The sequence below is a fragment of the Fusarium pseudograminearum genome, chromosome 4 (genome assembly GCF_000303195.2).
Source record: "Fusarium pseudograminearum CS3096 chromosome 4, whole genome shotgun sequence".
NCBI lineage: Eukaryota > Fungi > Ascomycota > Sordariomycetes > Hypocreales > Nectriaceae > Fusarium > Fusarium pseudograminearum.
In genome coordinates this window covers 1988946-2016520 of record NC_031954.1, presented here as the reverse complement: position 1 = coordinate 2016520, position 27575 = coordinate 1988946, and the positions used below count along the sequence as shown (strand labels likewise).

Sequence of the window (27575 nt, the reverse complement as noted above, 5' to 3'; positions counted from 1 at the left end):
TGGTCAGCTTTGGTGGAGCTAGGCCGACTGGCAGGCACAAGGAGAGTTGCACTACCATCGCAACCTTATGCAACTCTGTTGACGCTTTATAGTTATCTCGATATGGGTTATTTACCTATCCAAAAGCTAACTGTATTAATAGACGAAGACTTTAGAGGTCTAGAAACTCTCCAGGACCAAAAATGCTACAGATACCCAGTCTGGACATCTCACATGATTGTTAGACTTTGGCGTCACGGTACGAAACCAGGCTGAGAAATTGACAACGCTATAAATGTGTTGGTTATAGACAGGCGCAACATATGGTCGACCCCATCGGTCTCACAGGGTATCTATCAACAACTGTGAACGCAATATGTAAAAACTCCTCCCATGCCCCCCTGCAATCGGCTCGGCTTTTCTTCTCTCACAACCCCGCAAGTCATTAATCCTATTCAAAGAAACCACCATCGTCACTATCATCATCGTCATTCTTAACAACAGGCTGAGCGCCCTGGCGTTCTGCAAGTCGGCGCTCCCTGCGATTCTTGGGAGCAGCCCCTGACTTGCCCTTGCCCTTGGTGTAAGGTGTGGGGTTGGTTTCGGGGTTGGGCTGCGCCTTGGAAGCCAGCACGGTCTTGTCTTTGCCCGTTGCCGCCTTGGACTTGTTCTGGTTGCGCTCTGGTTTGGCTCCTTCTGTGATTTCGGGTCGCTTTTCTCTTATGGTTCGCAGCGCGTGATGGCCACCCTTCATTGCTTGCTCGATTTCCGACCACATCGGCGGCCTCTCTGTATGCAGCAGACCCCTGTGCTTGAGAGGTGTGTAGTCAAGCTTGTCGTCGTCGTCTTTATCCTCGTCCTCCTTCTCCGATTTGGCACTGGTGTAGAGGCTGATGTAGGGTTCGGCGTGAGGAAAGTGCTGAGTGTATGCCTCGTCCACTTCCGCAATATGCAAGTCACGCTTCAAGCTCTCAAGCTCGTCTGTTTCTGTCGATTCGGTCTCGTCAATTTTCTTGCGCAATTGCTTTGCTAATCTGGATGCCTTCTTTCGCTCTAATCACGCAGTAAGTTAGTGGTTCTGTTCACACGCGACACGGAATTGGATAAGATCGCACCAAAAAAGCGAACCATGTGGTATTTCGAGATCATGGCACTTCGTAGCCTTTGGAAGCTCTTGTCCGAGACTGTAGACTTGAGCGCGCCCAGCTCTCGTTCGAGATCGTTGCGGACGTTGGCAGGCAGTTCTTGATTTCGGTTGAGGAGTCGCTCGATGGTGCGCGTTCGCTTCTTGGCCCATGTTGAAGTCCCTTCGTTCGGTCGATGCTTCGACTTGCTTTGCTTGCGCTTCTTGGCGCCATTGAATGATCCCGAGTCTCGAGGCTCTGGTGAGCCAACCTCGGAATGCTCTCTCTTTTGTGCCATGATAAAGCGACCAGGTATCTTTGCTGTTACAGTGGGAGAGTGAACTGGTATGCGCAACTGAGCCGAGGAGAAAAGAAAGCGTAGGAAAAAAGGCTGGATGTATTTAACGAGATCGACTTAGAAAATGGTTCAACTTTTTTTTTACTGGCGGGGACTTTGATGCAAGTGATGGTACCTTATCTTATCGCGTGCTTACAGATTGGGACTAGCGTTAATCTGTGTGGGGAAGGTCTGTGTCTGTTCCTGGAAGCGGAAGATCGATCCATCTAAGCTCAACACCTGCAATATTTACTTTACTTACAATCCAGCGGCCCTCTTCCCTCATTATCAATGGCACCAGATCACATCAATCCATTATAAACGAAGCTCCAGAGATACTTGCTAACTGTCGCTTGCTGTTAAGCTATTTCAAAATCAAGTCACGGAACTATATTCCTTGATTTAATAGCTCTTATTTCAACTATCCGCCCACCCAAGATCTTGAGTCGCCTCGAATGCTTGTTCTCTATAATTGAAGAATTGGATGCTGTTTAGCTTCTTGCATGAATTGCGTATCCCTGAGCTAACCCTGCGGCGCCATGGATCGCCCCGAGCCAGGACTCGTCAAGTGGTCATCTAACCCTTCTTATGACAACTTCATTCATATCAACCTTCAGCATCGCGTAGTTCAGGTTTACGAGCCGACTGGTCACGCAAGAGCAGGGCGTTTTGATTACCAAAAACTCTCTCGGCATGATGATTTCCCTCCTCTCACGACTTACGACTGGTCACCGACGAACCCTGGCCTTCTTGCTGTGGGAACTGGAAGTGGCATTGTAAACTTGCTCAAGATTGACGATGGCTCCAATGCATACGTTGAGCTGGGCCTCAAGATGTCCCGAACTTGCCAGGCTGTAGCATTTAACACTACTGGACTACTGGCTGTCGGTCTTGACAGAGTCCGAATGGACCAATGTCTTCACATCTGGGATGTCAGTCGACTGTCTTCAATAGACAAAAACACGAAAGGATTCCCTCCAGATGCAAGCAATATCGCAGACCCAAAGACTCGCCTAGAACCTAGTGTCTCTGTGTCGAGTATCAAATTCTTCGAGGATAGCCCTCAAACTCTCGTTGTCGGCATCAAGGCGCAAGGCCTCCGAATACACGATCTTCGCGGTAAGCATAGGGACGAACTGGCGGTTTTGTGCGAACTGACCTTGATAATTCTGGCTAGATCCTGGAAGCATTGTGACTTTCCAGACTAAATGTAACAACAACCTCACAATCGACTACGCCGACCAAAACTACTTTGCTTCATCTGCCCTTGACCATCCTGGTGTGATGATATGGGATAGGCGGGCCACATCACGGCCCGTGGCTTCTCCCACGTACATGCAGGCTATAGAAGAGGACGAAATTCCTTGGGGTGGAGCATTGCGTCTCGATCAAGTGATAGAGACCGATTCTGACCCTTTCTTGGCAGAAGGAAAGTACTCTCTTGTCCGCTCTCTTCGTTACTGTCGCGACCATCGCGGATTGCTTGCCGTGCTATCCCGTACTGGTCAGCTCAAGGTTCTGAACACCAACAAAGAAGTCCCGTCTTCCGGTTCCAGTAACCCGGAGCTTCTTCAAGTCCAAAAGTCGTACGAGATGGACGTCTCCTATGTTGAAACGTCGAGAAAGAATGACCGCATTGTTGCTTTTGACTGGGTGACGTTGAGCTCACCGGTGCTACGTCCACGACTTCTTGTTTTACGAGCCAACGGAAACTTTGACATCCTGGAACAGCCATCTCAGACCTCAGATCATGTCTTCAAGCTTGTGCCATGGAAGTCGCCACACCGTGGACTTGAAGGTAAGTTGAGCAGATTTTCCGACAAACTTATCAGATCTAACCATACCTAGAGGGGGGACCATACCATGATATAATGCAATTTGAGCCTTCACAGGCTCCTGATATTCTGGGTCCCCTGCTAATCGAAGAAGCACTATCAGATGTGCCTCTTTTCGGGTCTGATAGCGCAAGCATCCGGGCTGACACAGGTGCTGCACTGAAGGCAAATAGTATGTCTTCGGTTGTCATAGAAGATATCGGAGCAACGTCGAGGCCATTGCCTGAAGCATTCCATAAAGCATCTGATGTGGCTCCCAAAATCAGAGCCTTGCGTGCCTTTGTCAGAGACGAGTTTCAGGCGCCCAAGGGAATCAAGCCACGTGCTGGTGATACAAAGATCGTGCAAAGCGAGACAAGTGAGTTGTCTCTGGCTTCAGACAGCTTAGGCTCATGTCGAGAAATGCACGATGCCTTATTGACTTCACTTGCTGAGGCTGAAGGGTTGCCAAGAGAAGCACAAAGTGTACTTGATCACGCAATGTTGTTACGTGCCAAAGAGAAATATCTCTTTGACGCGGTAGCAAATAGGGATATTGTAGCAGATGACCCTTGGGTCAAGTACATATGGGATTGGGTTGCAAGTAAGTAAAATTAGTGGCTTGGAGCGATACTGCTTTTGCAATATGCTTACATATCATCAGCTGCTGAGGACTTTGCCGATGATGGTGGAATGATCCTTTCAAATATTGATATGAGCTACTTAGGAGTTCATTCAATATGGACTAACAATCTTGGTAAGTGCTGCTTTTTTTTTGCTCTAAGATCGACAGTTAATAACAAGATAGGACGTGATCCTTCTACTCGTCTGCCCCCTGGTACAGCACCCCCTGACCGTTCAACGTGGGAACGAAGCATTATGAGTTTTTGCAAGAAGAAGCATCTTCCCAAATTCGATGCAGTAACGACCAAGTGGCCCGCCCATCGCCAACTCTGTCTCAGTGTGTGCGGTTGGGGCGATTCAGAAAAACATGATCCCAAAGGCCGTAACCGCAAGGCAGATCCTGAGTATCCGACCACTATCCACACTATGGCTGCTGCTCGAGCGTTATTCGCAGGAGATCGCAAGGAAGCTATTCAGATCCTCAAAAAGGCTAGCACTGCACATCCGGAACTGCTCTTCGTATCATTGGCACTGCAGCTCATGGGCGATGATAGCAACACACCCGCCAAGGAAAAGCTCGATTTTGACGAAGCAGTTGCCTCAAAGACTGATCCATATTTGCGAGCCATCTCATCACTCATCGCTACGGGTGATTGGACGGCGATAGCTAGCCAGCTTTCTCTTCCCTTGTTAGATCGTGTGTGTATCGCGATACGCAACTTTGACGATGACCATCTTACCAAGTGGCTCAACGAGCAAGTTGATCTGGCAATAGCAGACGGTGACATAGAAGGTGTTGTTCTCACAGGTATCACAGAACCCATGGTCGATATCTTTGCTCGCTACATCCAAAAGTTCCACGATGTTCAAACAGCAACATTGGTACTTTCAATCTGTGCGCCTCGGTACATCGATGATATTCGCTGCCGAGCCTGGCGCAATGCATACCGTGCTCATCTACAGCGTCACAAACTCTTCTTCCAGCGCACGAAGTTCGACGTGGAGTCTACGAAACGTTCCAAGCGCGATGGAATCCCTAAACTCAAACCGCCCTTTCGCCAAATCGCCCTCCGCTGCGTTTTCTGCGATGCCGAGACATCCCTAGCGAACAACGCCAGCCACCCGCCGCATCTTGGAGGTGGTTCCGCTCCACAAGCATCATCAGCTCTCGAGTCTCGTAACCCGCTCCTCGCGACGAGTATCAACGCAGGCGTGAGCTGCACAAACTGTGGCCGACACCTTCCACGATGTGTAGTCTGTCTTGAGATTGTCGGCGTGCCACGATCTGACAAGCCGGAGGAGAAGAGTGAAGCAAAAATGGCCGGCCAGTTCCCAACATTCTGCCTCCGCTGTGAACATGTTTTACATCTTGATCATGCCCGGCAGTGGTTCGCTAGACACGTTGAGTGTCCGGTGCCAGAGTGTCGATGCCGCTGCAACTTCAGAGCAAACCCTGAGTTGAGTTACCGTTGAAGATAGTGATTGGGTACTGCTAGGATCTACTCCCAGTGTGAGGACGGGCGTTTTATTTTGAGACACTCGAGAAGGCATATATACATTTTGAATATTGATAATCACGTCTATCTTAAATTGCTCCTGGAGATGAGGATGCTTTATATCCTGCATTCTTCGCTCTATTGCAATCTCACCAAAATCAGCAACCCAAATCCAACTCCCGCCAATGTGCCCAACCCATCCATACTTCACGCTCTTTGAGAATGCGGTCCTTGTATCCCCCGCTCTGAAGTAATTCGTAAAAAGAAAAAAGTTCATCCTAGCCTTTCCGGCGTTCCACTTCGTGTTTTGAGCAAGTATCGTGCGTTCTCCTCTATCCCCATTGAGGTTGCTCCACACCAATCATCTAACGCGTATAAGGCAAAAAGGAAAAAAAGTAATGAGGTCTCGTGAGTCCAAAAGGGGGTATTGTGATCAAAGTGAATCTTTAAGCAGAATGTCAAAGTGTCTTGCTCGTGGACACCTATTATGTTTTGAAAATGTGTCAAGTTGAGAACTCATTCGTCGTTCGCAGCCTGGCACCAAGGGTGCTCTAGCACCTGGTTAATGTTGTAACGCTTGGCAACATCTCGATCCAACATGCAGCGGATGAGGTCGATGCTCTCTTCGCTAAGAACATATGGTATTCGAAGGTCACGATCCATGATTTCGTCGATGCTGTAGAAAGGGTTCTCCTTGTAGATGATTGTGTAGAGGAGGATACCCAAAGCCCAGACATCTTGCTCCATGCCTCGATAAGGCTTGCCAGCGAGAACTTCAGGAGCGGCATAATCTATTTGGAAGTCAGCATATTGTTTAACATCACAAGTCCGAACATCATAACCATACCGATTGTCCCAACGAAAACATCAAAAGGACCACTCTTGATGTATGCCGCACTTCCGAAATCAATGAGCTTGATGTTGCCTTCTCCGTCTAGGATCACGTTCTCGTCCTTGATATCACGATGTACCACCTTTGCTTCGGTGTGCAGGTGGTGGATAGCATTTGCGACTTGGACAAAGATGCTGCGACACTCACCCTCATCCATGTTGGTCCTCAGTTCGATGTAATCAAACAGATCCATGCCAGGTAGTCCATGGGGAACCATCTCGATGTAGTAGTTAACGTCATCTTCAAAGAAACCCTGCATTTCAACGATGTTGGGGTGCCGTAGCTCAGGCCTGCGAAGATACTCCAGAACATGAACTTCCAGAGGAACAGTACCCAACTTCCTGTCCCTAGTCCATGTGTCCACGAGAATACGGCGCTTGGTGACGTACTTGAGCACGATCTTCTTGCCCGACTCCTTATGCCGGGCTAGTTTCACTTGACCGTACGCACCTTGGCCCATTTCCTCAAGTATCGTGTAGTCGTTGATGGTTTTCTTATGTGGGGGCTCAACAACCTTTGGAACTGGTGGCGCCTCTTCAGGCTTGGGCTTTGTTTGCTGCCCTGTAATCTTAGCAGCAGCATGAATGGCAGCATCTTTCAAATGCTTGGATAGTGAGCTTGCAGCATTCATCACGTTCTTTCGGGGCGTCTCATCATCCGAGGGAATCTCCAAAGGTGTATGGGCCGGAGTCTGGCCCGGCGATGGTTGGTGGAGAGGTGTAAGGGCACCAGACCGAGTAGGAGTTTCGATGGCGAGATGAGGCTGGGTGCCATGAAGATGGCGTGAGTATGTAACCCACAAAGCATACACTATTTCTGAATGGGTCACTTCGAATGTTGCATCATCACCCCCAATGGCATTTTCCTCGTCGCTGCCTTCAGCGACAGTCTCGTTCACCACAAGGGTCTTCTTTTCACTCTTGACTACGCGCATCTGAACGTCAACCTTGAGATCGGACCCGTCACGATGCTTCGCGCTCAACCCCGCCGGATGGAGGAAAGCTGACGCAGCATCGGGTCTGTTCTCTTTCAGAGCAAGGAACGCCGATGCCTTTCTGAAACGGTGCTCAGGGACTACCATACCATCGAGGAGCTGGATACCGTCCTCCTCTATCAGAGATTCGAGAATGCTGTCAAATTCTGGGATCAGGGCATTGATCGACATTCCATCTGCCCTTTCAAATCCGAAGAGTGCACCACAGAAGGCCGAGTTGGAGCTCCGAACTTTGAGAGACTCAGGCTCAACCACAATGATTCCAGCCATATGAGGAAACGTCGACACTCGAAGCTCTAGCTTGCCACGAGTTTGCTCGATAGTACAAGGAATGTTGACATGAGGCGAGTGAGGACATGTGAAATATCTTCGTCTCGTGGCTTGGGCAAAATCAATCTCTCCGGTGTTGGGGTCTATACCTTGCCGAGGTATACGTGGGATTAGTCTTGCTATGTCAAATCCAGAGGAAATTGACTCGAATCCCCAAATAGGAGCCGTGGATCCCGATACTTGTTGAACAATTCCTTCTTCGTCCAATGTGATATAAGCAACATCTTCGTGAATTTCTTCCAGGACCCAGATTAGGCCAACCTTCTTTTCCTTTACCCAAAGACTCGCAGAGCCAGTGGCACCGTTGCGCTTTTGAATTGGAACAACGTCGCCACATAGTAATACACCTCTGGATGAGTTGGTTTGGTTATGACCGTGACCGCCGCCTCCAACTTTGGGGGGGTTGGGGTCGCCGCTATGAACCGTTTGTGCACGTCTTTGCGTGTAGCTGCGTGGCTGGGTCCTTGAATTGGGCTTGCTTAGGAGTTGGGCTGTTATCCCAGATCTACCATTAAGCAATGCCGAAGCTGCTGAAGCAGCAGGCGTAACTTGGCCAGAAGGTGTCTGGCCTTCACTGTATTCGTCTGGCTGGTTCAAAAGTTTTCGCTCCAACCATGATCTTCTCTCCTCCTGGACAACCTCCAAGATGCCCATCTTGCGTACCTCTGCCTTGGTCACGCCAAACACTAAACAGGCAAGATCGTTGGCTGCTATGATGGTCCATGGAGGCTTTACTTCTGTTGTGAAAATCGCCTGGGCAGCGGGTACCCATCGATTCGTGTGACCATGCACAGAAGAGCCTAGCTGAGTGGGGAAATTGGCTGTTGTGGCACTGGGAAGTTGCGTCAAAGACGCAGAGCTTAGTGGTTCTTGATAGATGGGCTGTCCTGTCAAGAATGGCTGGGACACTGTGTCTATCAACTTATCTTGAGCTGACACAGCCGTAATATCAGTCATGGTTCGCTTCAACGTCAGCTTCGGTCGGGCGGGCGCCGACTTCCTGCTCGCACTTTGGCTCTCATTTTTTGCTGTCGGTGGTTGATCTGATTCCCGGCCAGTTCCGTGGGCCACTGGTTCAAGATTATTAGATCTTCTTGTTGTTTCAACCCTCGACCTTCGAGGAGGGGGCGACGTGTGGTGGGGGCTTGTTAAATCTGTACTGGATGTTCGGGGATTGAAGTTTTTATCAAAGACGTTTTCCTGGGAAACCTCGGCGGGGCCGGTCAGAGGTGCTGGTGTATAGGACTCGTCGGGGTTTGGCAAGTTTCCGGCTCTGATGAGTTGTGCCTGGGCTAGCAGGTCAAGCATATTTTGAGTGTCTACATCCCCGCTCACCCTTGCCTGAGCACTTGCAAGAGCAGCCTGCGACGAGCTCATGGGAAGTCCCATATGATCTTTCATGAACTCAATGGATCGCTTGAGAACATTTTGTCTGTTGTGTAGGAAGTCTTCGGATTGATTGGCGAATGAGAAAGAATGAAGAGATTCGGACGGAAAGCGAGAGAGGTCGTCAGCGAAACTTGGAGTTGCAGGGCCGCCTGTTAGTGATAAGCTGCCTACGCTGGCGGCCATGGCACTCATTGAGGTGGACCGAGAAAGTGCGGCAACAGATGGGCTTCGTGAAGAGGCTCGAGATCCTGGCAGTGTTGGATTTCTCGATGGCGGGCGTTGTTGTCTAATTCGTCGAAGGCCGGAGAGACCTAGGCCATGCTCGTGATCGGTCAAGATGGGAGACCTGTAAATAATATGGTGGTCAGCAGTCGCCAGCAGAGGTTGGGCGCCACTTCGGGGCTGGGTGACGCATGATCCCGTTCGGCATACCTGGCGATAGCTTCAAGGTCAGCGGCTGCTGCCGCTGCTGCGGATGCATCCAGAGACATTCGTGCTCTGCTTCTATCTTGGGTCGATGAGTTTCGAGCGGCTGCCAAATTCCCCGTGCTACGGTTCTTTGGCAGAGAGAGCGCCATTGGAAACTTCTCGCGTCCGCGTTGATCTTCTCCCGTGTGGTTTTCGGCTCCTAGATTAAACATTGTGGTTAGCTAACGGCAAAAGGAAGCCGAGAGCAGTGCCAGGTCGGGAGTGAGTAATACCATGATCATTGTTTCCGCCATGCATCTGTATCATAGTTGGAGTCGGCCAAGGGAAGGCCGAAACCACGGGTTAAGTCGTGAGGGAAGGGCTGCAAGAGGCCTGCTCTGAAGATGGCGGGGTCGAGCAGGAAATCTCGGTTGGCTCGATTGCCCAGAGTTCGATTTAAATTGAGACCAGCCGTCGCCGCGAAAGAAGGCCTTGTATCGTGTGTTTATTCAAAAAAGAGTGGGTGTTTGAACAAGTTGTGAGTGCAGAAACGTCGTGTTATCGATATTCGAGGGTTGAAAGTCGAAGGGTGACGGTTGAGATTGTCGAGGATGGGGGCGTATTTGCAGGGCTGTGTCTTGGCTTGTGACCTGAATCACAAAGGAAACAGTCGCTATGAGTCGTGTGAGATATCAAGGGGTGTGGATGTGAGAGGGAAATGCAGGTTCGTTATAGGAGCCGAATCTGTTTATATGCAGAAAATGTTGTTGGATACATTTGCAACGAGAGATAAATATTCGTACGTGAACTTAGATTGTCAAGAAGGTTCATCAAGTACTAATGGACAGATGTTGAACGCACCCAAATGATGGATGGTGATTTTGAGTTGTTATCATAGGCTGCTTTCAAGGCTTGTGAACTTGTTAGATAACCTGATTGGTTCAAATTGAATCGTAGCCACTGCCTGTAGTACATACTTTCCTAACCTTAGAGGACCCCCAAATACAGGCCCAAGGGTTACAAGTGCAATCCATCACGCCTATGGGGTTTGGGTAGCACGTTAAGCCCATGGAACCGTTGTAAGCCAGCTTGCACCCATCATTGATGAACCTGGTCTAACAAGGCAAATGACGCAGTGGTTTTTTTGCTTCCGCACAACCCGATGTCAGATGAGATCTTGTTAACTCAACGACAGGTTATGTTTTTTCCCTTCCTTTCCTTGTTGTGCCTCAGTTGATAGGTATTCGTATTCAAACAAATCAAGTGAGACTTGCAACATCAATGCAGTATTGTCTTGCAATAATTACTTTTGCATGCGACAATTAATTTCCTAGAAACAGACCGAACGAAACTCTGCCTGTAACTCAATATCCCTCATCTAAATCATCAGAGAGCCATTATATAGAATTGAAGATTCGCGAAAAGCCAATGAGAAAAGCGATATATGTAAAAGCCAAACAAACACATGCATATAATAACCCTCACCCAAGAATAGAACCAAATGTGAAGCATGTGAATCAAAGAAGCTGTCCGTTTTTTTAGAACCAAGACTTTGCCCCTTGTTACCTGAGGTAACTCGAAACTTAGATTCCATGCAATCAAAAACTTAAAATCCAATGTGTGTAGCATAGCATATCTGACGTAGGTAGGTCTTGGTATATAACCAGCGTTATGCCTCACAACCTGGGAACTCCACACTGTTTAAAACAGCGCTGCGCTAGAAAGAAGGACAAAAGTCACAAAGCCAGTTGACAGTTCGATTGTTGAGGAGATCATGAAGGAGGATGTGCTTCTTTGTATCTTGGCACCCACGTGCAGTGATTCTTGGAGGAAATAGTCCAACGACCTGCGAGATATTTCCTACCAATGATTATGTCGTTGCGTACATATTTTAGTAGATTGCCAAGACGTCTGTGAGCCTCTTGTGGTGAGTTGGGGTCTTCAAGGTCTCCGCGATCGGGAAAGGTGATTAGATAAGGGAGAAAGCGTGAGTTGGTGTTTGAACAATCTGTGAATGGATACTAGGTTTTTAGTAGTTGAAGGGCTTGCTTTGGTTCCAAACTGTCTGTCTGTATTTTCTCGCTACCCTGGCACACTACCACAATGCAGAACGATATATAGTGATGGCCATAAGCTCATCAAAGTCACTACCTGCAATAAGTAGAAAGTGTGGTCAGATTGAGACAAGGCAATTCTTTTCTTAAGTTTTGACCGCTGGTAGAAGCCTGACCATTATCCATATCTACAAATCCAAGCGTGACCGAGTCAGATGCTACCCCAATAGGTCAGGCCTCCTGTCATGTCTCAACGAAACAGGGTCCAGTGGAATAAGTGACCACGCGACTCGGGAGTGCTCGAATGGGTGTTTAACTTTCTACTGGATGCATAATTCCTGAAAGACAGCGAGTGACAATGTGGTGATCGCCCTCGTACTTAATCTACACTCACTCTATCGGGCGGCAGATGATCAAAAGGGTGCCGGCAGAAGATAAATGTCAACCTATAGAATGATGCCTGGTGATCTTGATAGCGCGTTGCCAGTCCTACAATGATACGCATGGGCAGTTCAAGTCACCTTAGTACTATACAACTTTTAGGAATGATTGCTATAATATGTCTTGAGTTAAAGGATGAAAGATGCCTCACTCTAGAATCTCCAAATCAGCCTCTACGATAAGGAATCGGGCTGTTATCGCGCGGGTGAACAGAGAACGCGGGGTCAAATGCTCTGAAGTCTTGGAAGATGAGGGGCATTCTTCCATCCTTCCATTCTAGTGGGGTCTTCCCCAGGCTTAAATTCAGTCGAGACTGAATAAGGAAGGAACCAAGACGAAAGGCGTTGAGCCAACATTGGTACTAATGTAAAATAGTAATCCTCCAAGCAATACATGACAGGAAACAACAGGCTAATATTACTGTCAAGTGGTGCTTTTGATTTGTTGAGTTCCACGAATAGTTATGTATTCCCCTCAGAGGCCAGAAGGCGTTCTGACCGCCTTCCAGAACTTGGTTAAATCAACTTGCAGCACAGTAGGTATCCATGTACTGAACATGACATGGATGCGGAGAAAGCTGTTCCCCATGGTTGGCCCAGCCTCAAGCCATGGACCCTTGAGTCAGGGACGGATTTGTATCGTGCCAGAGTCTGATACAGCTCGACGTGCAGTAGCCAGAGGCAAGGTCCCTGGGTTTGTGGTGCCATCTGGCTGAAGCAACGGCTGGTAACCATTTACAGTAATGATGGTCGCTGCATGCCTCGGTTGATTTGACCAAGTTCTGTCGGCAGTCATTCAAAAAAGAAAGCAACACTCCAATGTCTCGTCGAAACAGTCAAAGGGTCCCATGTTCTATTCATAGTTGGTAAAACAGCATAAAAGTGAGAGGTAAAAAGTAGTGCCACGCGAACACGAGAAACTGACATGGACCTCCTCCCCGGGTTTGGGATGGGTCGGGTAAGATGCATGAATGGGTGGGGGAGAGCTGCACACCAAGAGGACCCTTCAAAAGCCCCTGAAGAAAGGCCGGGTCGGAAAGGGAAGAATCAGAGGTCCAAGGGCTTACATCGCAAGAGAGAAAGACAGAGAAAGTCGGGGGCAGACGGGAACATCTGGGTGAAGCTGTGCCAGTGATTGGCTTCCGGATAACCGTCCCGTTGGATTCTTGAGACTCAGGCTCTGGGCTGAGCTGAGGCTAGGCTTGTCCACTTGTATTGAGGAGAAGTGGGTTTGGCTTTCTCCCACTCCTTCTCGCCTCGTGTATCCCGCGATGCAGTTGTAAGTCTCATTCCAGCAAGGATTCGCCGAAGCGCTACATAACGAGCTATCGTGCGGATACAAACGATTCGCCATCTGGGCCGCCAAAAAACAGCCGCGTAAGGCCGATCCCCCTCGTAGCCCGCACGATAAGAAAAAATAGTGGGGGACTAGTGATAGCCCCCCGGCCCAGAAGTCGGGAACCACCTAGACTACACAAGGGTTCTTCTAGGTTCTCAACCGTAAGGTACTCGAAACTCTGAGGGATCTAGACAGTCTTGGGTTGTTACTATTGGATTTGGATTGTTGGATTATGTTCTAGAGTGAGTGTCTAGTAGCAAACAAAAAGCCGCATACTTTTTTCCCTCATATTCGGTGACTTTCCACTCGTCTGTTCTGTTGTTTCTCTTCTTCTACTTTTCTCTGGTGATCATCCAAGGTCATGTTCACTTGTTCATGGGCATGTGCCCTCTTCTCCAACGATAACTAAAATTCTGATACTGCGCCTACTGTACAATCCCATCCATCTATTGGAACATTCCCTCTTCGTTTAGCCCCTACACGAGTTAGATACTGTACTGTACTGTACTGTACCTACTACTGTACGGCGAAACGGCCCCGCTGACCACCCCCACCACCCCCATCGTCTGCTGATCTCCTCGGTTTCCCTCCTCTAGAAAAAACGAGTGGGCAACCTTAACATTGGACCTTTTTCTCTTCTAAGCGACTTTTTTGGACGAGGTTTCTTTTTTATCTTTGCTTCCTTTCCTCTGTCCGCTCTTGTTTTGTCTTGATTCTTTTTCCCTATCTGTTCGACCTCAGTCCTATTCGCATCGACTTTCATCCTTCGCTAGCGATGAATTGAGAACAGGACCCTGCATTTATCCCCTGCCGCTCTGCTAGCGACCGCCGAGGAACGAAACACTCCACCATCGACCGACGGACGAGTACAGTACAATTCCCATAGGAGGATCTTGTCCTGTTCGCCTGAATACTATCACAGCTCGAGATTCTGTATCTTAAGCTCTTGGACGATAGCAATACTCAAGCACCCTTCCAATCCAATTCGAACTTCTTACCATGAACGTCTACGAGGTCTCGTCTTCCGGCGCTCCGAGCCCGGCCCCAGAGGGCGTATCCACTCCGCCAGCACCGGACATGCCAGTCAAGGGCAAGAATCGACATCGTCTTATTCAAAGAATCCAGCGAATTTCCTCGACGCCTTCGCTGAGTGGCTTGCGCCGCTCCAAATCTGTCGGGAGTCGCGGAAGCCCTTATGGCACGAGAAGCACTCTCTCGTGTGTCAGTCTGGCAGCCACTGGACCACCCCAGTCCCAGGCTCCCTATAGTGCCCGCTCATCAACCCCACAGCCTTCACCTCTTGGCCTGCCTAGCACATCAGGTTCAAGTCCTCAATCTTCAGGAGAATTCCCATTTGAAACTACTGGAAGCAGCGAATTGGCCATTCGCAGAGTCGAAAATGTCACGCCAATTACTGCACCCATAACCGCTCCTCTTCCATCCGAGTTTCGGTCCAAGCAGGATGTTCAGCTTCGAGTCCGTCCCGGTGTAAAGCCTATCCAGAAGCCTCCATTCCGCTTCTGGGAAAAGATGCCCAATGAACTTCAGATCCACATCTTCTCTTTTTTCCAGCCTAAGGAGCTTGTCCAGGCATCTCGAGTCTCCAGGGCCTTTTACAAGACCTGCTTTGATGGTCAGTTGTGGACATCCCTCGATGCCTCAGAATTCTACCGCGAAATTCCTGCCGAGTCGCTCGCCAGGATCATCATCGCGGCAGGTCCATTCATCAAAGATCTCAACCTGCGAGGATGCGTACAGGTAGAGCACTATAAGCGCACCGAGGTTATTGTCAAGGCATGCAAGAACCTCATGAATGCGACACTGGAAGGTTGCCAGAACTTCCAAAAGAGCACACTCCATAGCTTGTTGCGAAGCAACGAAAAGCTCGTCAGCCTCAATCTTACTGGGTTGACCGCCGTCTCCAACACATCTTGCAAAATCATTGCTGAATCGTGCCCTCAACTTGAAGTATTCAACATTTCGTGGTGTGGCAAGGTAGATGCTCGAGGTATCAAGGGAGTGGTTGAGGCTTGCCCAAGACTAAAGGATCTCCGCGCCGGCGAGGTTAGCGGTTTCGATAACGTTGCGACTGCCGAGGCCATCTTCAAGACAAACAACCTGGAGAGGTTGGTTCTGAGTGGATGCGCCGAGCTTAATGATGAAGCTCTCAAGATTATGATGCATGGCGTCGAGCCCGAAATCGATATTCTGACTGATCGACCAGTTGTCCCTGCACGGAAGCTTCGACATCTGGATCTCAGCCGTTGCGTTCAACTCACAGATGCAGGTGTCAAGACGATAGGCCACTTGGTCCCAGACCTTGAGGGTCTGCAGCTTTCTGGCTGCAAGCTACTGAGCGATGACGCTCTTGAATCTATTCTAGCATCTACTCCTAGACTGACACATCTCGAACTTGAGGACCTCGAGAACCTCACCAACTCAATCTTATCAGAACATCTTGCCAAGGCCCCTTGCGCAACCTCGATAGAACATCTCTCCCTGAGTTACTGTGAAAGCCTGGGTGACACAGGAATGATTCCAGTCATGCAGACATGCACAAATCTTCAAAATGTCGACCTCGATAACACTCGAGTTAGCGATCTCGTCCTCGCCGAGGCAGCGGCCATGGTCATGAAGCGTTCTCAACGATCAACGGAAAATGGAACACGGCCTAAGATTAGCCTCCAGATGGTCGTCTATGATTGCCAAAACGTCACCTGGACTGGTGTCCGCGAGGTGCTTTTCCGAAACACCCAAGTTAAGGCTGTCTCGGGCCAACCCGGCCGAGTCAGCTACCCGACCGAGATGATCGGACTCAAGTGTTTCTACGGCTTCCAGATGACTGTAGATGAGCATCAAAAGCGAGTTATGCGGGGTGATCTGGCATCCGCCGGCCGTCTTGAGAGAAAGTGGGCAGATTACATGCAGGCCACTGAAGAAGCAGGCATGACAGGTGCAGGTCACCGAAGACGCAGGCGTCGAGCCAGAGAAGCTCAGGCTCTTCATCTCGATGAGGAGGACGGTGGCTTTGGTCCTACCGGACGCCGGAGGGCACGCACCCTAGGCTCATGCACTGTCATGTAAGCCTGGGATATGACATGAATGACACAATATGCAGAAGAGTGGTATACGAACATGTTTGGAAACACATTTCTTTCGGAGTATGGGGCTCGGGTAAAGGAACAGGAGTTAAATCTGGGACGGGTTGATTTTGTTGATTTTGTTGCTTTTTTTATGATGGCGTTGTGGTAGATCAGGGCATTTTCTTCCAGACATGCCAGAATGGCATTAGATTCGTACATCCTATCGATTGGGTCTGCTGGTTCGACATTGTGCAAATCTGTATAGACATATAAATACACTGCACATGACTTGAAGCCAATTCATCTAAAGTGCCCTTCCAAACATATATCTTGATATCACATTATCTCCGTCACTGTTCGTTCACCACGAAGCGATCTCCACCACTGAGAATTCCTCGCCAGCTCACCCTCTTCACCCCCTACAATATCTGACCACTTCTGCAAGAACTCTTCCGTCGCCTCCCAGCTTCTCGCGTCCCACGGTGTTCCAGTATGTGCACCATTGACACCTCCCCAACATGTCAAGTGATTCAACGAGTCGTGGAAGAACTCATCCTCATCCATAGGGTTCATGTACTTGATGATATTGTCCCTGACCTCTTTGAACGGGATCGTATCAATGAACGGATGGTGCTTGACAACGACCTGTGTCTGTGTAGGGCGAAGATCAAAATGCAATCCGCGGGACACTCGTTGGACAGACGCAACGATAGCTTGCGCACTGGGATCTGAGTCGACGTGATCCCGATAGAAAGGAGACGTAGCCTCGTCAGCGCAGTACATAGAGCGCGTTATCCCAAGTGAGAGGCAGTTCTCTAGCATAGCTGAGATTATGCAGATGATGTCGATTTGAAGGTTGTTCTTGTATGGGTTAGGGATGACAGGGAGAAGGACTTCTACCGACGTGTTGGGGACGTGAAGAGTGGGACAGCCGCAGTTGAAGAACAATGTCGACATTGTGTGCTCATCGCAAGTAGGATTTGATACGAGCCACTTGTCAATGTCCTCGTAAATGATGTCCGAGTCCCATGTCTCTGCATGTGTGGTTGATTGGTGTGGTGCTGACGTCTCAGGATCGTTGTAGAGATCAAGAGGGTTGACGGTCTCTATGTCTAGAGGAATACCGTTACCAGGTCTTGTGGTAATGTCTCCTATCAGTTGTGTTTTCTCAAGGGCCCTGTCAGCTTCCCCTTGTACCTCGGTGCCATGTTCTCCAGCACGCCGCTCTAGCTCTTGTATGCGCTTTCGCTGCTTTTCCCCTGAAGAAGGATCATGTCAGCCACCACTCATAACAAGCTTATAAGGGATGTGGGTAGTCTACTATCCTAAAACGGATAACTTACTATAATTCTGCTGGGCTAAGCGATTCTGCATGCGTCTCTTCTCTGGATCACGTCGGGCGACTTTCTTCTTGTTGGCTGATGAGCCACTTTGTGGTGTTTGACTCGCATTTGCTGAGCGCCGAGGAGCACCTGAATGATCTTGAACCATTTTATCAGATTTTACTGCTATAGACGAAAGATATCCTTATGGAAGGTAGTCTCGAGAAACTTGAACGCATAGAATGAGGTTCTCATGAAAATTCGTGTAAGTCGTTGAAATGGCTTATGGCTGACGTGAGCCACTCGCTCCACAATCTTCACGCTAATCTACCGCATTGATTATACTACCCTAGAGTCTATCTTGACACTTGGGATTTGTGAAGAAGATGCTCGAGGACTTGAAGGAACTTCCAGGTAGATGAATCAAGCTTAGAAGGGCGTTCTGTTCTTCGTACCTACGGGCGTGGTGATAACCAAGTCGACAAGGGTCATGACTTATTTTGTTACGATTTGCAAATGTTGTCGTCAAGTCCATTTGAAGCCCTTGTCTAGCTGGAAGCTAAATCAATACTAAATGAGGTTTCGACGGACCGAACCCGCCAATAACATTTCTTGCGTGACTGTGCGATGTTCTTGTCCTGCGAGTAATTTCTTCATACATTTCCGCGTCATCGGAATTCAGCCGATTATAATCACCAGGCTCAGGATTGGACCGGACCAAGGTGAAGTGCCTAGTCTAAACAATAGTTTGACGCTATTTCGATCGCCCCAGTTCAAAACGTTGAAGATTCGGACTCCTTCTCTCCGACATCAGCGGCGTATTATAAATTTCCCCGTCATACTAAAATAATTCAGGGGAACTCTGTGCTCCCAAGAACCTCGACTGTGGTGGCACAGAACGGCTCCGATATCTCGGCCATCCGTTGACGACTTTCCGGGGAACTGTGGGGCCGTATCTTGGAAAGGCATGTGGCCTGCCGAGCACCGAGGTCCCGGGCACATTTCCCCGACCGAGCCCTCACAACAAACACCAGAACAGGAACTTTAGATAACACATTCATCTCAAGACGGTCAATCTCACCAATAAATATAGTCAATATGTCGCTCGAGGTCATTTACGTCGCACGTCACGGAGTAAGTCCCGACCCCGCCTTCAAGCAATGTTCGGTTGTATATGTCTCCTTTTCCCGGTGTTGATAGACCGGCCTTGAGTATAGTTCCGATCCGGCTGGAGTGTTGACCCTTTGACCGGTGTCTACACGGCCACCATACGATCACCCACAGGAATTCCCGCAGACCCTGCTCTGACGTCTTATGGAGTATCACAAGCGAGGGAGATGGGCAAACATCTCATGACCTTGGAGCCTCCCATCGACGTCGTGTACTCCAGTCCTTATTATCGCTGCCTTCAGACAATAACGCCATTTGTTGAGCTCAAGCAACAACAATTAGAAGAGGAACCAGGAACGACACATCGCTCGGCGACCACCACAATTCGCCCAGAACACGGGTTAGGTGAGTTCTTTGGGGCAGCGCCTTTCGATCATCCAATCCCAGCCTCGCATAAGCGACTCAAAGAGCTATTCCCAGCCTATGATGATAGCTATGTATCTGCCATAAAGCCTTCTAGAAAAGGCGAAACGATCGAGAACCTCTATGGACGTGTTGCAGCGGCCGTGCGAGGCATCGTTGAGCGTTGCGATGCAGAGGGAATACGTGCGGTGGTGCTCTGCACCCATGCAGCCGTTGTCATAGCCTTGGGCCGTGTCCTCACAGGGCGTGTCCCCGAAGCTGTCGAAGAAGAAGATTTCCACGCCTTTACGTGCGGCCTGAGCACGTACCGCCGCCGTCGACAAGGCACAGGCACGCAAGTGCCAAGCACTGGTGCGTTTGTTCTGTAGTGGTTGTTAGGTGATAGCATCTTGGCGGCAGATAACTAACAAACACAACGATACAGTCGAATCCCAACCCTTCATAAGCGAAGCCATCCCTATCGGGCTTGGGGAGTGGCAGTGCGAATTGGACAGCGACTGTAGCTTTCTAAGCTCTGGAGAAGAGCGAGGCTGGTGAGTTGGCTAATAATGACTTTTATTTTCACCTGCTTGCCTCCAAATGTTGGACCGTGCTTACTCAAAACACAGGCGGTTTTCTGGAGATGAATCTTTCCCTGGGACCGGGTCCATGTCACAAAGCGGCGTTGAGTCCAAGCTATAGAGATTTCCATGTGCTTCGCATATGATGTTGGTGTTGAGTATTGCTAGCGGATGCTAAGCCCGACTACCCGCTCAGGTTGAGGCTCCACGATACATTCATCAAAGCAATGCCAATTGCCGACTCAAAGCCATAGCGTATCCGTATTTCCGAAGGATTCGAATGCTGCCAACGCGTATCCAGACCCTGATGAAATATTTCTGATAAATCGATTGTCGAGCAACTTACAATTCATATCTGAAACTTCTCAAACTGCTCGTGTCCTACCCTTGACTCTGCTGCTAATCCCAAAGAGTTGATCACAACCGAATGCACCCTCACCAGGAGCAAGGGCCAGAAATAGAACCAGACGCAAATGACAAGGGTACGGAACTGCCGGCGAAGAGATGTTGGTTTATTCCCGAGATATTGTCTATGTGTTCTCTGCATCCATACAAAGCCTCATCAGATGAATTGGACTCCTGGCATTAGAGAATTGCAACGTGCTTGCTTGCATTATGCGGCAGCCGAGGAAGCACTGATCTACAGCTCTAGTTTCGACCATTGTCTAAGCTCAAGCTCCAGTAAATATTTACTTGGCCAACGGGAAGTGACCAAGAAAGATATTGCTGTGTACTATTGCGTGTTTCATATCCGATTAATTTCGCTGAAAGACAGCGAGTCAGCTGAAAGATGACCTGTCAACGTTCTCGATTTTTGAGGGACATTCCCTTACGTCGAATGCATGAAAAAATTCGACATCCCCATCTAGATGCGGGCCAATTCCATAGTGAGAAGTGACAGAATATGTCACATCTTCAGACCCCTGCTTCCTGGGGCGATTGAACTAGCCATGTTCCTGACGTTGAATTGCGCTGTAGAACGCGTCTTGCCCGGCTATCAGTACCAGGCTATCTTCATAGGCAAATGTCGTTCGATTGAACGATTGTTCGTCTCCGATTGAGTTGGAAATATTTCTCCCATGACTGACCGTTGGCTAGCGTCTTGACGGACACGACCAACAAGAGTCTTTCAACAAATAGCAAGCGTCCGTTAACGAGGTTTGCTAGAACATCCAACGGCTCGTGTCATCCGTGTACTGCACTGTATGAGATTTGGGAGGATCGGGGCTCAACTTGAAGTTGGCGTGCTGGAGGAGCTCATATTTGGGAGAAAACAAGCGATAATAGTTGTAGCTATCCCAGTCTCCATATCTCTTAGGTAAGGAGGCTAGTGCTTGGTTCGGGGACGAGATCCGGAAGACAGCGCCGTAGGCAACATGACTAACATGGGAATATCTAAAGAAACCTTAGTTTGGGAATGTGCATGCCCTGATTATTGCTGCAGGCTCTGGTTGGTGTCCTGTACTTACCAGGCTGATCACTTTCAACTGGAGTGACCTTTGGGCCCATCTTGTAGCGTGAATGTGGCTGGGTGGATACGATTGAGGTGTAAGAGGTGAAATTGAGGAGAAAAGAAGGAGAGAAAACTAGCAAATAGGTAGTCATTTGACTGAAATTAAATACACAGGTAACTACTGCCATTTCGGGTTGAATTTGTGATTGAATTGCATCGTGCCCGATAGCTTTCGGCCTACCTACATATCGTAGAAGAATACAGAGTAGATGCTTGATACCTGACAGTTCATCAGTCAATACCTAAATCCAAAGGTAGTACCTACCTACCTAGGTAGGCAATTCAAATCAAAGGATGTGGTACAAAGTGATTGCGAAGCGCCGCAGACGCCAGGCGCTTGGGTCATGTGTTTGGGTTTCAATGGAAGGTAGCATGCGGGTTTTGTTCTTTAACTCAAGCACGCACACAGAAGGAAGGTATGTTCCTGCCTATTCCCGGGCTTCCACTTCCACTCCCACGCTTGACCTGAGGCTCAACTCTGGATGGAATGGAAGTCACCTTCCCTACCTACCTCCTTCCCATCGAGGTCCACAAGTGCTTCTACCCAAGCGGTTGCTGAAGATGCCTCAGGTTTCAGCTGAAACAACTCCCTTCAACTCAACTGTGACCGACATTCTCGTAAACTTGATCCTTATTTCCTCATCCTTGCTGATAATATACCCGTCATCTCTCACTTTCCAACCTGCGACCACATGCAATGCAGTACAGTATGAAGAAGCTCGACACCGCCCTGGAGCCATGAATGTCTTTCTGCAACGTTGACCAGATTGGGGTTGGTAAGGTGTGGCTGGCTGCCCAGAGTGCACTGCTATTCGCTGTGTTGGCCAAAGCAACGATAACAAAAAGCAAAACTGTCATCTGTTGGTGTCACAGCTCTCCTTGACCACGGCCGGCTCTCAACGCGAGAAGCCGATGACGCTCGACCGCATGGCTCCACGGAGGAGACCTAGGGTTATCACGAAACCATGACGGCGCCCCAGACACTATTCCAGCGCGCCTATACTGAGTTCAGTCCGACTCGAATGGCTGCTATCGATCTGAATGTGCCGGCTGCAAGTGTCCGATTATGATACTGAAGATTTGATATCTGACACAACAAATAGATCATCAGTCGATATTTCACTACACATTTGGAAAATCGTGCATCGCCAGCGCTGCCTTGCTTATATGCCGAATTGTGATCGTCGCCGCAGACTTAAATCGCCACGATCAAGATGTTGACCGGTGAGCTTCCTAGGTTGTTAGAGAAAGAAGATCAAAAGCCGTTGCCCAGAGCTTTCAAGACGGAAGATCTCTGCTGTCTTGTCCGATGACCAAGGCTCGCCTCTTCCCAAGTCAAGCTGGGCTTGATATGACCCTCCATCGTCATCATCAGTACAAGACACACAGGGCCTAGCCGTCACACATCTCCCGCTAAGAGAAATGACTTGTCGAGGCTCAAAATATTGGGCTTGTTGCTGATGAGCTATCTGCACCAAAGCGGAGCAAGAGCTCCCACACAAGATACCTGTCAGATTTGACCGTCTTTACTTTCTTTTTTCTTTCTTCTTTTCTTTAGCACATGTACCAAAGTGCACATATCCATGTACACCGCTGCTTGAAAGCGAGACGTCTCAATGCGTTCTTCTATCCCTTAATCTTCCACTGTTGTGCTATCACGGCAGGCAAGTAGGCAAGTTCCTACAGTACCGCAGCTGAGGTCAACGTTGCAGAATGCCCGATGCCATTCGCGGACAATACTCGACTTGTCTTTTGATTGGCCTGCTGAAACAAAACTCGCGTTGCTGCCCCTGACCTCATACTGTTTGCCCCCCGCTATGGCCAGACGCTCGTTTTGTCCCCATAGTCCTTATATGAACCCGTTGTAATTGTGGCGGTTATCACTTTACGCAATCCAGCTTACTCGTTTGAGTCAAGAGTCCGTGCAGAAGACTACATGACTGTATGTCTGGTAGTCAGTCACGTTGATGTCGAGATATGGCCCGGTTCCGTCTATACATGATGCTCAGTCTACTAGGTAGACTTTCTGTTCGCATTGCAGGCTTTTGGGGAAGAAAAAATAATCAAGAAATCACACACCCAGCTTGACCCAGCGGGACGGTTGAGGCGCACGCGCTAATGCTTCAACAACCAACCAACACTGTATTGACTTATTACGAGCAAACAAATTTCTACAAACTAGCTTGTCAGCCTGCTACTTGCGGCACCCAAAGCAGTAGCGGGGTTGGTCCAGCACAGTGGCGACCCCCTTGTCCAATGCCCTTTGCGCCCACCTCAAGCGAGATCTGTCTGGGATCTATGTAATCAAGCAGGGTTAGTCCCGGACAGTGCTAATTCGGTTTAACGCGATCTGAAATGAACGGCTACTTACGCTATCCGGGTCAGTCTAAGTCACAAGACGAGCTGGGGTGCCTTGAACTCGGTCTGGCACATCCCAGTGCTCGATCATGACAACGGCTTCAAATGGGTTACTGTCAGAATGGATATGGTTCTGCAACTATTGTACCCTTCGATATGATTGTTAGCTAATCTCTCAGATAGTTCGCGAAATGACAGAGAATTAAACACCTGAGGTCGTTAGATATACTTGCCTACCCAAGCAGTACATCGACTGTTGACTTATTTCTGTCACACTCATCAACGATCCCTAATTTTCTTTTGCAACCCACCATCTGCCTTGCTTTATTTTGAGTCACTTGCTTCGAGGATGACAGGCATCAATACTGTGCGCTAAGATGCAGAGTTGTCTACGTACCTGCTATCATTATTACGGGATGATCTACTCCGCCCACCTTCACTCCCCTTGCTTCCACGCGATATGGGTTCCACAGGGTTGCTTGGAGCCTCGGGGCGGGTACCTTGCCCGTTTCTTTTTTCTTTCCCTTTTCATGTTCGATCCTTCACCTATGCTCTTCTGCTTGCGAACGGGGGGACGATGCTGGGAATTTGGTCTGGGGGCAATGTCATCTGGTAGAATACTCGTGCGAAGGACTCTGGTTCCATCACCATGTGCTAGGCTGGTTCGTATACATCATTCATACGATGCATGGCTGTAGATACCCCACTAGAGATTGCAATAAAGCAGTGTACAGATAACGGCCAGGCAAAACAGGATGATCGTCCCGGTGCGGGCGGGCGTCCTAGTAGGCGTCTACAGTCTACACGTGCTGACAGGACACTCTCCGATGTAGGGGCGGTGCGCCGACCCAGTGTAGAACCCGTAGGAAGTTGTCTTTATGGCCGCAGGTACGGATATGATCCCGGTTGATGCTTTTGCTTCTTCGCTCCACCTTGTCTCCTCTGATGGCGGGGAGTGTGTCCCCGAGGAGGCGCTTTGCCTAACGCCAAGTTAGACTGTTGGTAGCGTCTATCTGTTGAGCAGGGGTGGCACACAGACCCGTTCATAAGTAGAGACAATCACTCATCTCGTCTTCCTTTGATGTTGGCTTATCCCCGCTGGCTCAGGTACTAAACAAAAGAATAGGAATGGAAAGCTTACTCTTGTAAAGCCATCAAACACTCCCTCACTCTACCAACATATCGACTCCAAACGGATCATCATTTGAATACAAGAGAGCTAAAGCCCCCTCCTCGAGACATCTATAATTCGAGAAAGGTACCCGCATTTTCAACATATATTCCTGGCACAGATCCTCCCTTCTTTCCTCGAGTCGAGTCTCTCGCCCTTCTCCCCTTACTTAAGTCTGGTCAACGGAGGCGTATTCTAGTCTCAGCTTGTCTCTGCCCTTCCGCCAGCCTCCAAACTCTACAACTATTGTCTGCTGCCTCCCTGATACCTCTTCAAGAGGCGAACCATTTCCACCTGAATCATAACAAACGACTCTGGAACATAACAAACAGCCAAACCATTTACATCTTCTTATCTGCTTGTTGTGTGGCAGTTATCGACATGAGCATTTATCCATTCCTCACAATGGAGGGGACAACTCAGAGACCTTCGGGGAACAGTCCGAACCCGACACACACCTACTACCGCGCAACTCAAGCACAAACCCCACCAGGCTCAACTTCAGGAAGCCCCAAGGTGAAGATCGAGGGTGAGTTATGGCCTCACTTCATATGGTTCGACGGACTGGTCTAGCAATTGATAACTAATGACATCTAAAGAGTTTGCAAGCCTTCCAGGGCTACGCAATGTCGTACCGACTGAAGTGAGCTCGACTGTGAAACTCCCTAGTTTAGGAGAGTTCGATCAAGGTGTAGAGAATCTCATCAGAGCACATGGACCTGTGAAGACAGAGGCCGCCCTATCCCCACTCTATGGACTCACTCGTAACCCGACTGTACTTGAACCCTTGGCAACTATCACACAACCACAGCCATCCTGGTCTATAAGAAACCCTCCCACTGAGAACTTGGTTAGAGAACAACCAAACTCCAGGCGAGGAACTATTCTCAGACCTAGCCAGTACCCTTTTGCTGCCGACTACTCGCGGCAATCCATGAGCAGCTTCAGCAACCCAGATTCGTACTACGGATATGGCAGCGGTCCACCTCTTCAGGGCCTGCCAGGCATGGACTGTTACCCAAGCCCACCACCAGAAGGGGGCGAAAGTCGTCATATCAATCAGAAGTATACGACAGAAGAGGGCGACTACATCATCTATGCTTGGCACGACAAGAAGATGAAATGGCAGCAGATCAAGCAAGAGTTTGCTACAAGATTCGGGAACACACCCGAGCGTACTGTCCAAGGTCTCCAAGCTTGGTACTACCGTATGAACCAGCGCATACCTATTTGGGACCAGGAGGGCTGGCTCTGCTTCGACAATGAAGACGACCTCGAACCCCAACATATCAGCATCAAGTGTCGCGAACGTGACAGCCAGGACAAACCCTCAGAGCCACTTGGCCTCGCACAGCGGTACCCTGAGAGAGCTATCCACTACTCTTGGGTTGATCCTGAGATCAAATTCAAGTCCAGCGACTGGGGTACGTACACTATATTTTCTCGCAGCATTTACCCATGAAACTAACAAGGTTCCCAGCTGCCAAGAGAGCTTTGCAATATCGCGACAGGCGAGAGCGACGTCGAAGAAAGGAGCAGCGTCGCCTCAAACTATGAGGAGCAAACGACACTGCCACCAAGCTCGAAACAGGGCCCACCAACAAGTGAATTGGATCAACCTAATGGCGACAATACGAATGAAGTGGCATTGACCACGCTATTTACCAAGCGAACCGTTCTGCTTTTCTTCTTCTTTTTTTTTTTTTTTTTTGCACAAGCTTTTCTATATCACGCCTACAAACGACTGAATTTCCGACGACACGAATATCACGTATTACATGTACCCATCATACCCTCGAATATGTAACTAGTTTCCTTTGTCACGCATGTACATTCCATTACAATTCTACACACCGGAACGTTGAGATGATTGTTAGTGGCCTTCGGGGTCGACCGAGACAGGCCAGAAAGAGGCAGCACCAAGCAAGTCAGGAGGGTTGCAACACATGTATTTGATGAGAGAATGCGGAGACATGATCAGGCCAAGGCACTGCTGTCATTACTGCACCCTGTATTACTAGACGGCTCACAACGGATTACCCAAAATAATGAAAGAAACGGATCAGGGAAAAGGTGGCGTTACTTGGAGATAGTCAGCATGTAAAATTTCTATTTGTTAATACCATGCAAGAGTCCTTGTCTAATCCAAACCTGGCAGAAAGCTTGTGCGCGTAATGTCTGTTGCGAGCCCCGACGGCGCCTGAAAACAATGAAAGTTGACCAAGTGAGCTTCATCATGTCACATCTTGGCATCGCAAAGCCGCTATAACTATACCCATTGACACAAACGATTGCCAACCACCCGAGCCCACTTAGTCTTCGGCATTCGCGTCTGTAGTACAGAGCGAGGACAAACATGAAGATCCCCAGAGTGGAATCGGGACAGGCCGTTAGTGCAGGGCTGAGAAGTCAGGATGTCTTGAGGCACGTGCCTATAGGATGGTGCAGCTAGGCGCTGCCTCGATGCAGGAATCCTTCTTCCAACACGATGGGAATATGAGATCCCCGTCACCGATCTGCTACTTTACCCATCGGGAATTAGAGCCTGGCGCACAAACCAGCCATTGTCTCGAGGATGTAGACTCTTCGTACGCCTCCACCTCCACGTCCACTCCCCAACAAGCAAACATTCGAGGCTTCTCACCGTGTGAGAGATTCCTTTGAGTCTATTCATTTGACGACAGATGATTGGGTATTCTGGATTAGGGTTGTTGGTAGTGTCGTTGGTCGCTGATTGAGATGCATGTTCGGTTAGCGTGACGAATGACGATGGTGTCTGCCCTCAGGGGCACACCGTTGTGGCTTGCACAGCCAA

The 27575-nt window shown here is 49.1% G+C and overlaps 8 protein-coding genes across 8 annotated transcripts, besides 2 other annotated features; 4 read left to right on the top strand and 4 right to left on the bottom strand.

The window, feature by feature from the left end:
- Positions 1-430: 430 nt before the first annotated feature.
- FPSE_04748 (uncharacterized protein) lies at positions 431-1401 on the bottom strand (the record flags this gene model as incomplete). The annotated part of the gene is made up of 2 exons (XM_009257866.1): positions 431-1032; positions 1095-1401. 2 exons carry the CDS (start codon positions 1399-1401, stop codon positions 431-433), a joined length of 909 nt encoding a protein of 302 aa, XP_009256141.1.
- Positions 1402-1979: 578 nt separating this feature from the next.
- On the top strand, positions 1980-5351 carry FPSE_04749 (uncharacterized protein; the record flags this gene model as incomplete). Its single annotated transcript, XM_009257867.1, has 5 exons — positions 1980-2559; positions 2618-3238; positions 3289-3858; positions 3919-4011; positions 4063-5351. The coding sequence occupies 5 exons, from the start codon at positions 1980-1982 to the stop codon at positions 5349-5351; spliced, it is 3153 nt and encodes a 1050-aa protein (XP_009256142.1).
- A 539-nt stretch (positions 5352-5890) lies between these two features.
- On the bottom strand, positions 5891-9620 carry FPSE_04750 (uncharacterized protein; the record flags this gene model as incomplete). The annotated part of the gene is made up of 3 exons (XM_009257868.1): positions 5891-6165; positions 6222-9325; positions 9412-9620. 3 exons carry the CDS (start codon positions 9618-9620, stop codon positions 5891-5893), a joined length of 3588 nt encoding a protein of 1195 aa, XP_009256143.1.
- Positions 9621-13710: 4090 nt separating this feature from the next.
- Positions 13711-13733: a microsatellite.
- A 486-nt stretch (positions 13734-14219) lies between these two features.
- On the top strand, positions 14220-16304 carry FPSE_04751 (uncharacterized protein; the record flags this gene model as incomplete). Its single annotated transcript, XM_009257869.1, has 1 exon — positions 14220-16304. One exon carries the CDS (start codon positions 14220-14222, stop codon positions 16302-16304), a length of 2085 nt encoding a protein of 694 aa, XP_009256144.1.
- A 335-nt stretch (positions 16305-16639) lies between these two features.
- Positions 16640-17794, bottom strand: FPSE_04752 (uncharacterized protein; the record flags this gene model as incomplete). The annotated part of the gene is made up of 2 exons (XM_009257870.1): positions 16640-17562; positions 17647-17794. The coding sequence occupies 2 exons, from the start codon at positions 17792-17794 to the stop codon at positions 16640-16642; spliced, it is 1071 nt and encodes a 356-aa protein (XP_009256145.1).
- Positions 17795-18723: 929 nt separating this feature from the next.
- Positions 18724-19695, top strand: FPSE_04753 (uncharacterized protein; the record flags this gene model as incomplete). The annotated part of the gene is made up of 3 exons (XM_009257871.1): positions 18724-18759; positions 18843-19509; positions 19583-19695. The coding sequence occupies 3 exons, from the start codon at positions 18724-18726 to the stop codon at positions 19693-19695; spliced, it is 816 nt and encodes a 271-aa protein (XP_009256146.1).
- Positions 19696-20407: 712 nt separating this feature from the next.
- Positions 20408-21577, bottom strand: FPSE_04754 (uncharacterized protein; the record flags this gene model as incomplete). The annotated part of the gene is made up of 4 exons (XM_009257872.1): positions 20408-20451; positions 21188-21304; positions 21417-21451; positions 21501-21577. 4 exons carry the CDS (start codon positions 21575-21577, stop codon positions 20408-20410), a joined length of 273 nt encoding a protein of 90 aa, XP_009256147.1.
- Positions 21578-25165: 3588 nt separating this feature from the next.
- On the top strand, positions 25166-26317 carry FPSE_04755 (uncharacterized protein; the record flags this gene model as incomplete). Its single annotated transcript, XM_009257873.1, has 3 exons — positions 25166-25289; positions 25360-26184; positions 26241-26317. 3 exons carry the CDS (start codon positions 25166-25168, stop codon positions 26315-26317), a joined length of 1026 nt encoding a protein of 341 aa, XP_009256148.1.
- Positions 26318-26442: 125 nt separating this feature from the next.
- Positions 26443-26471: a repeat region.
- The last annotated feature ends 1104 nt before the right edge of the window (positions 26472-27575 follow it).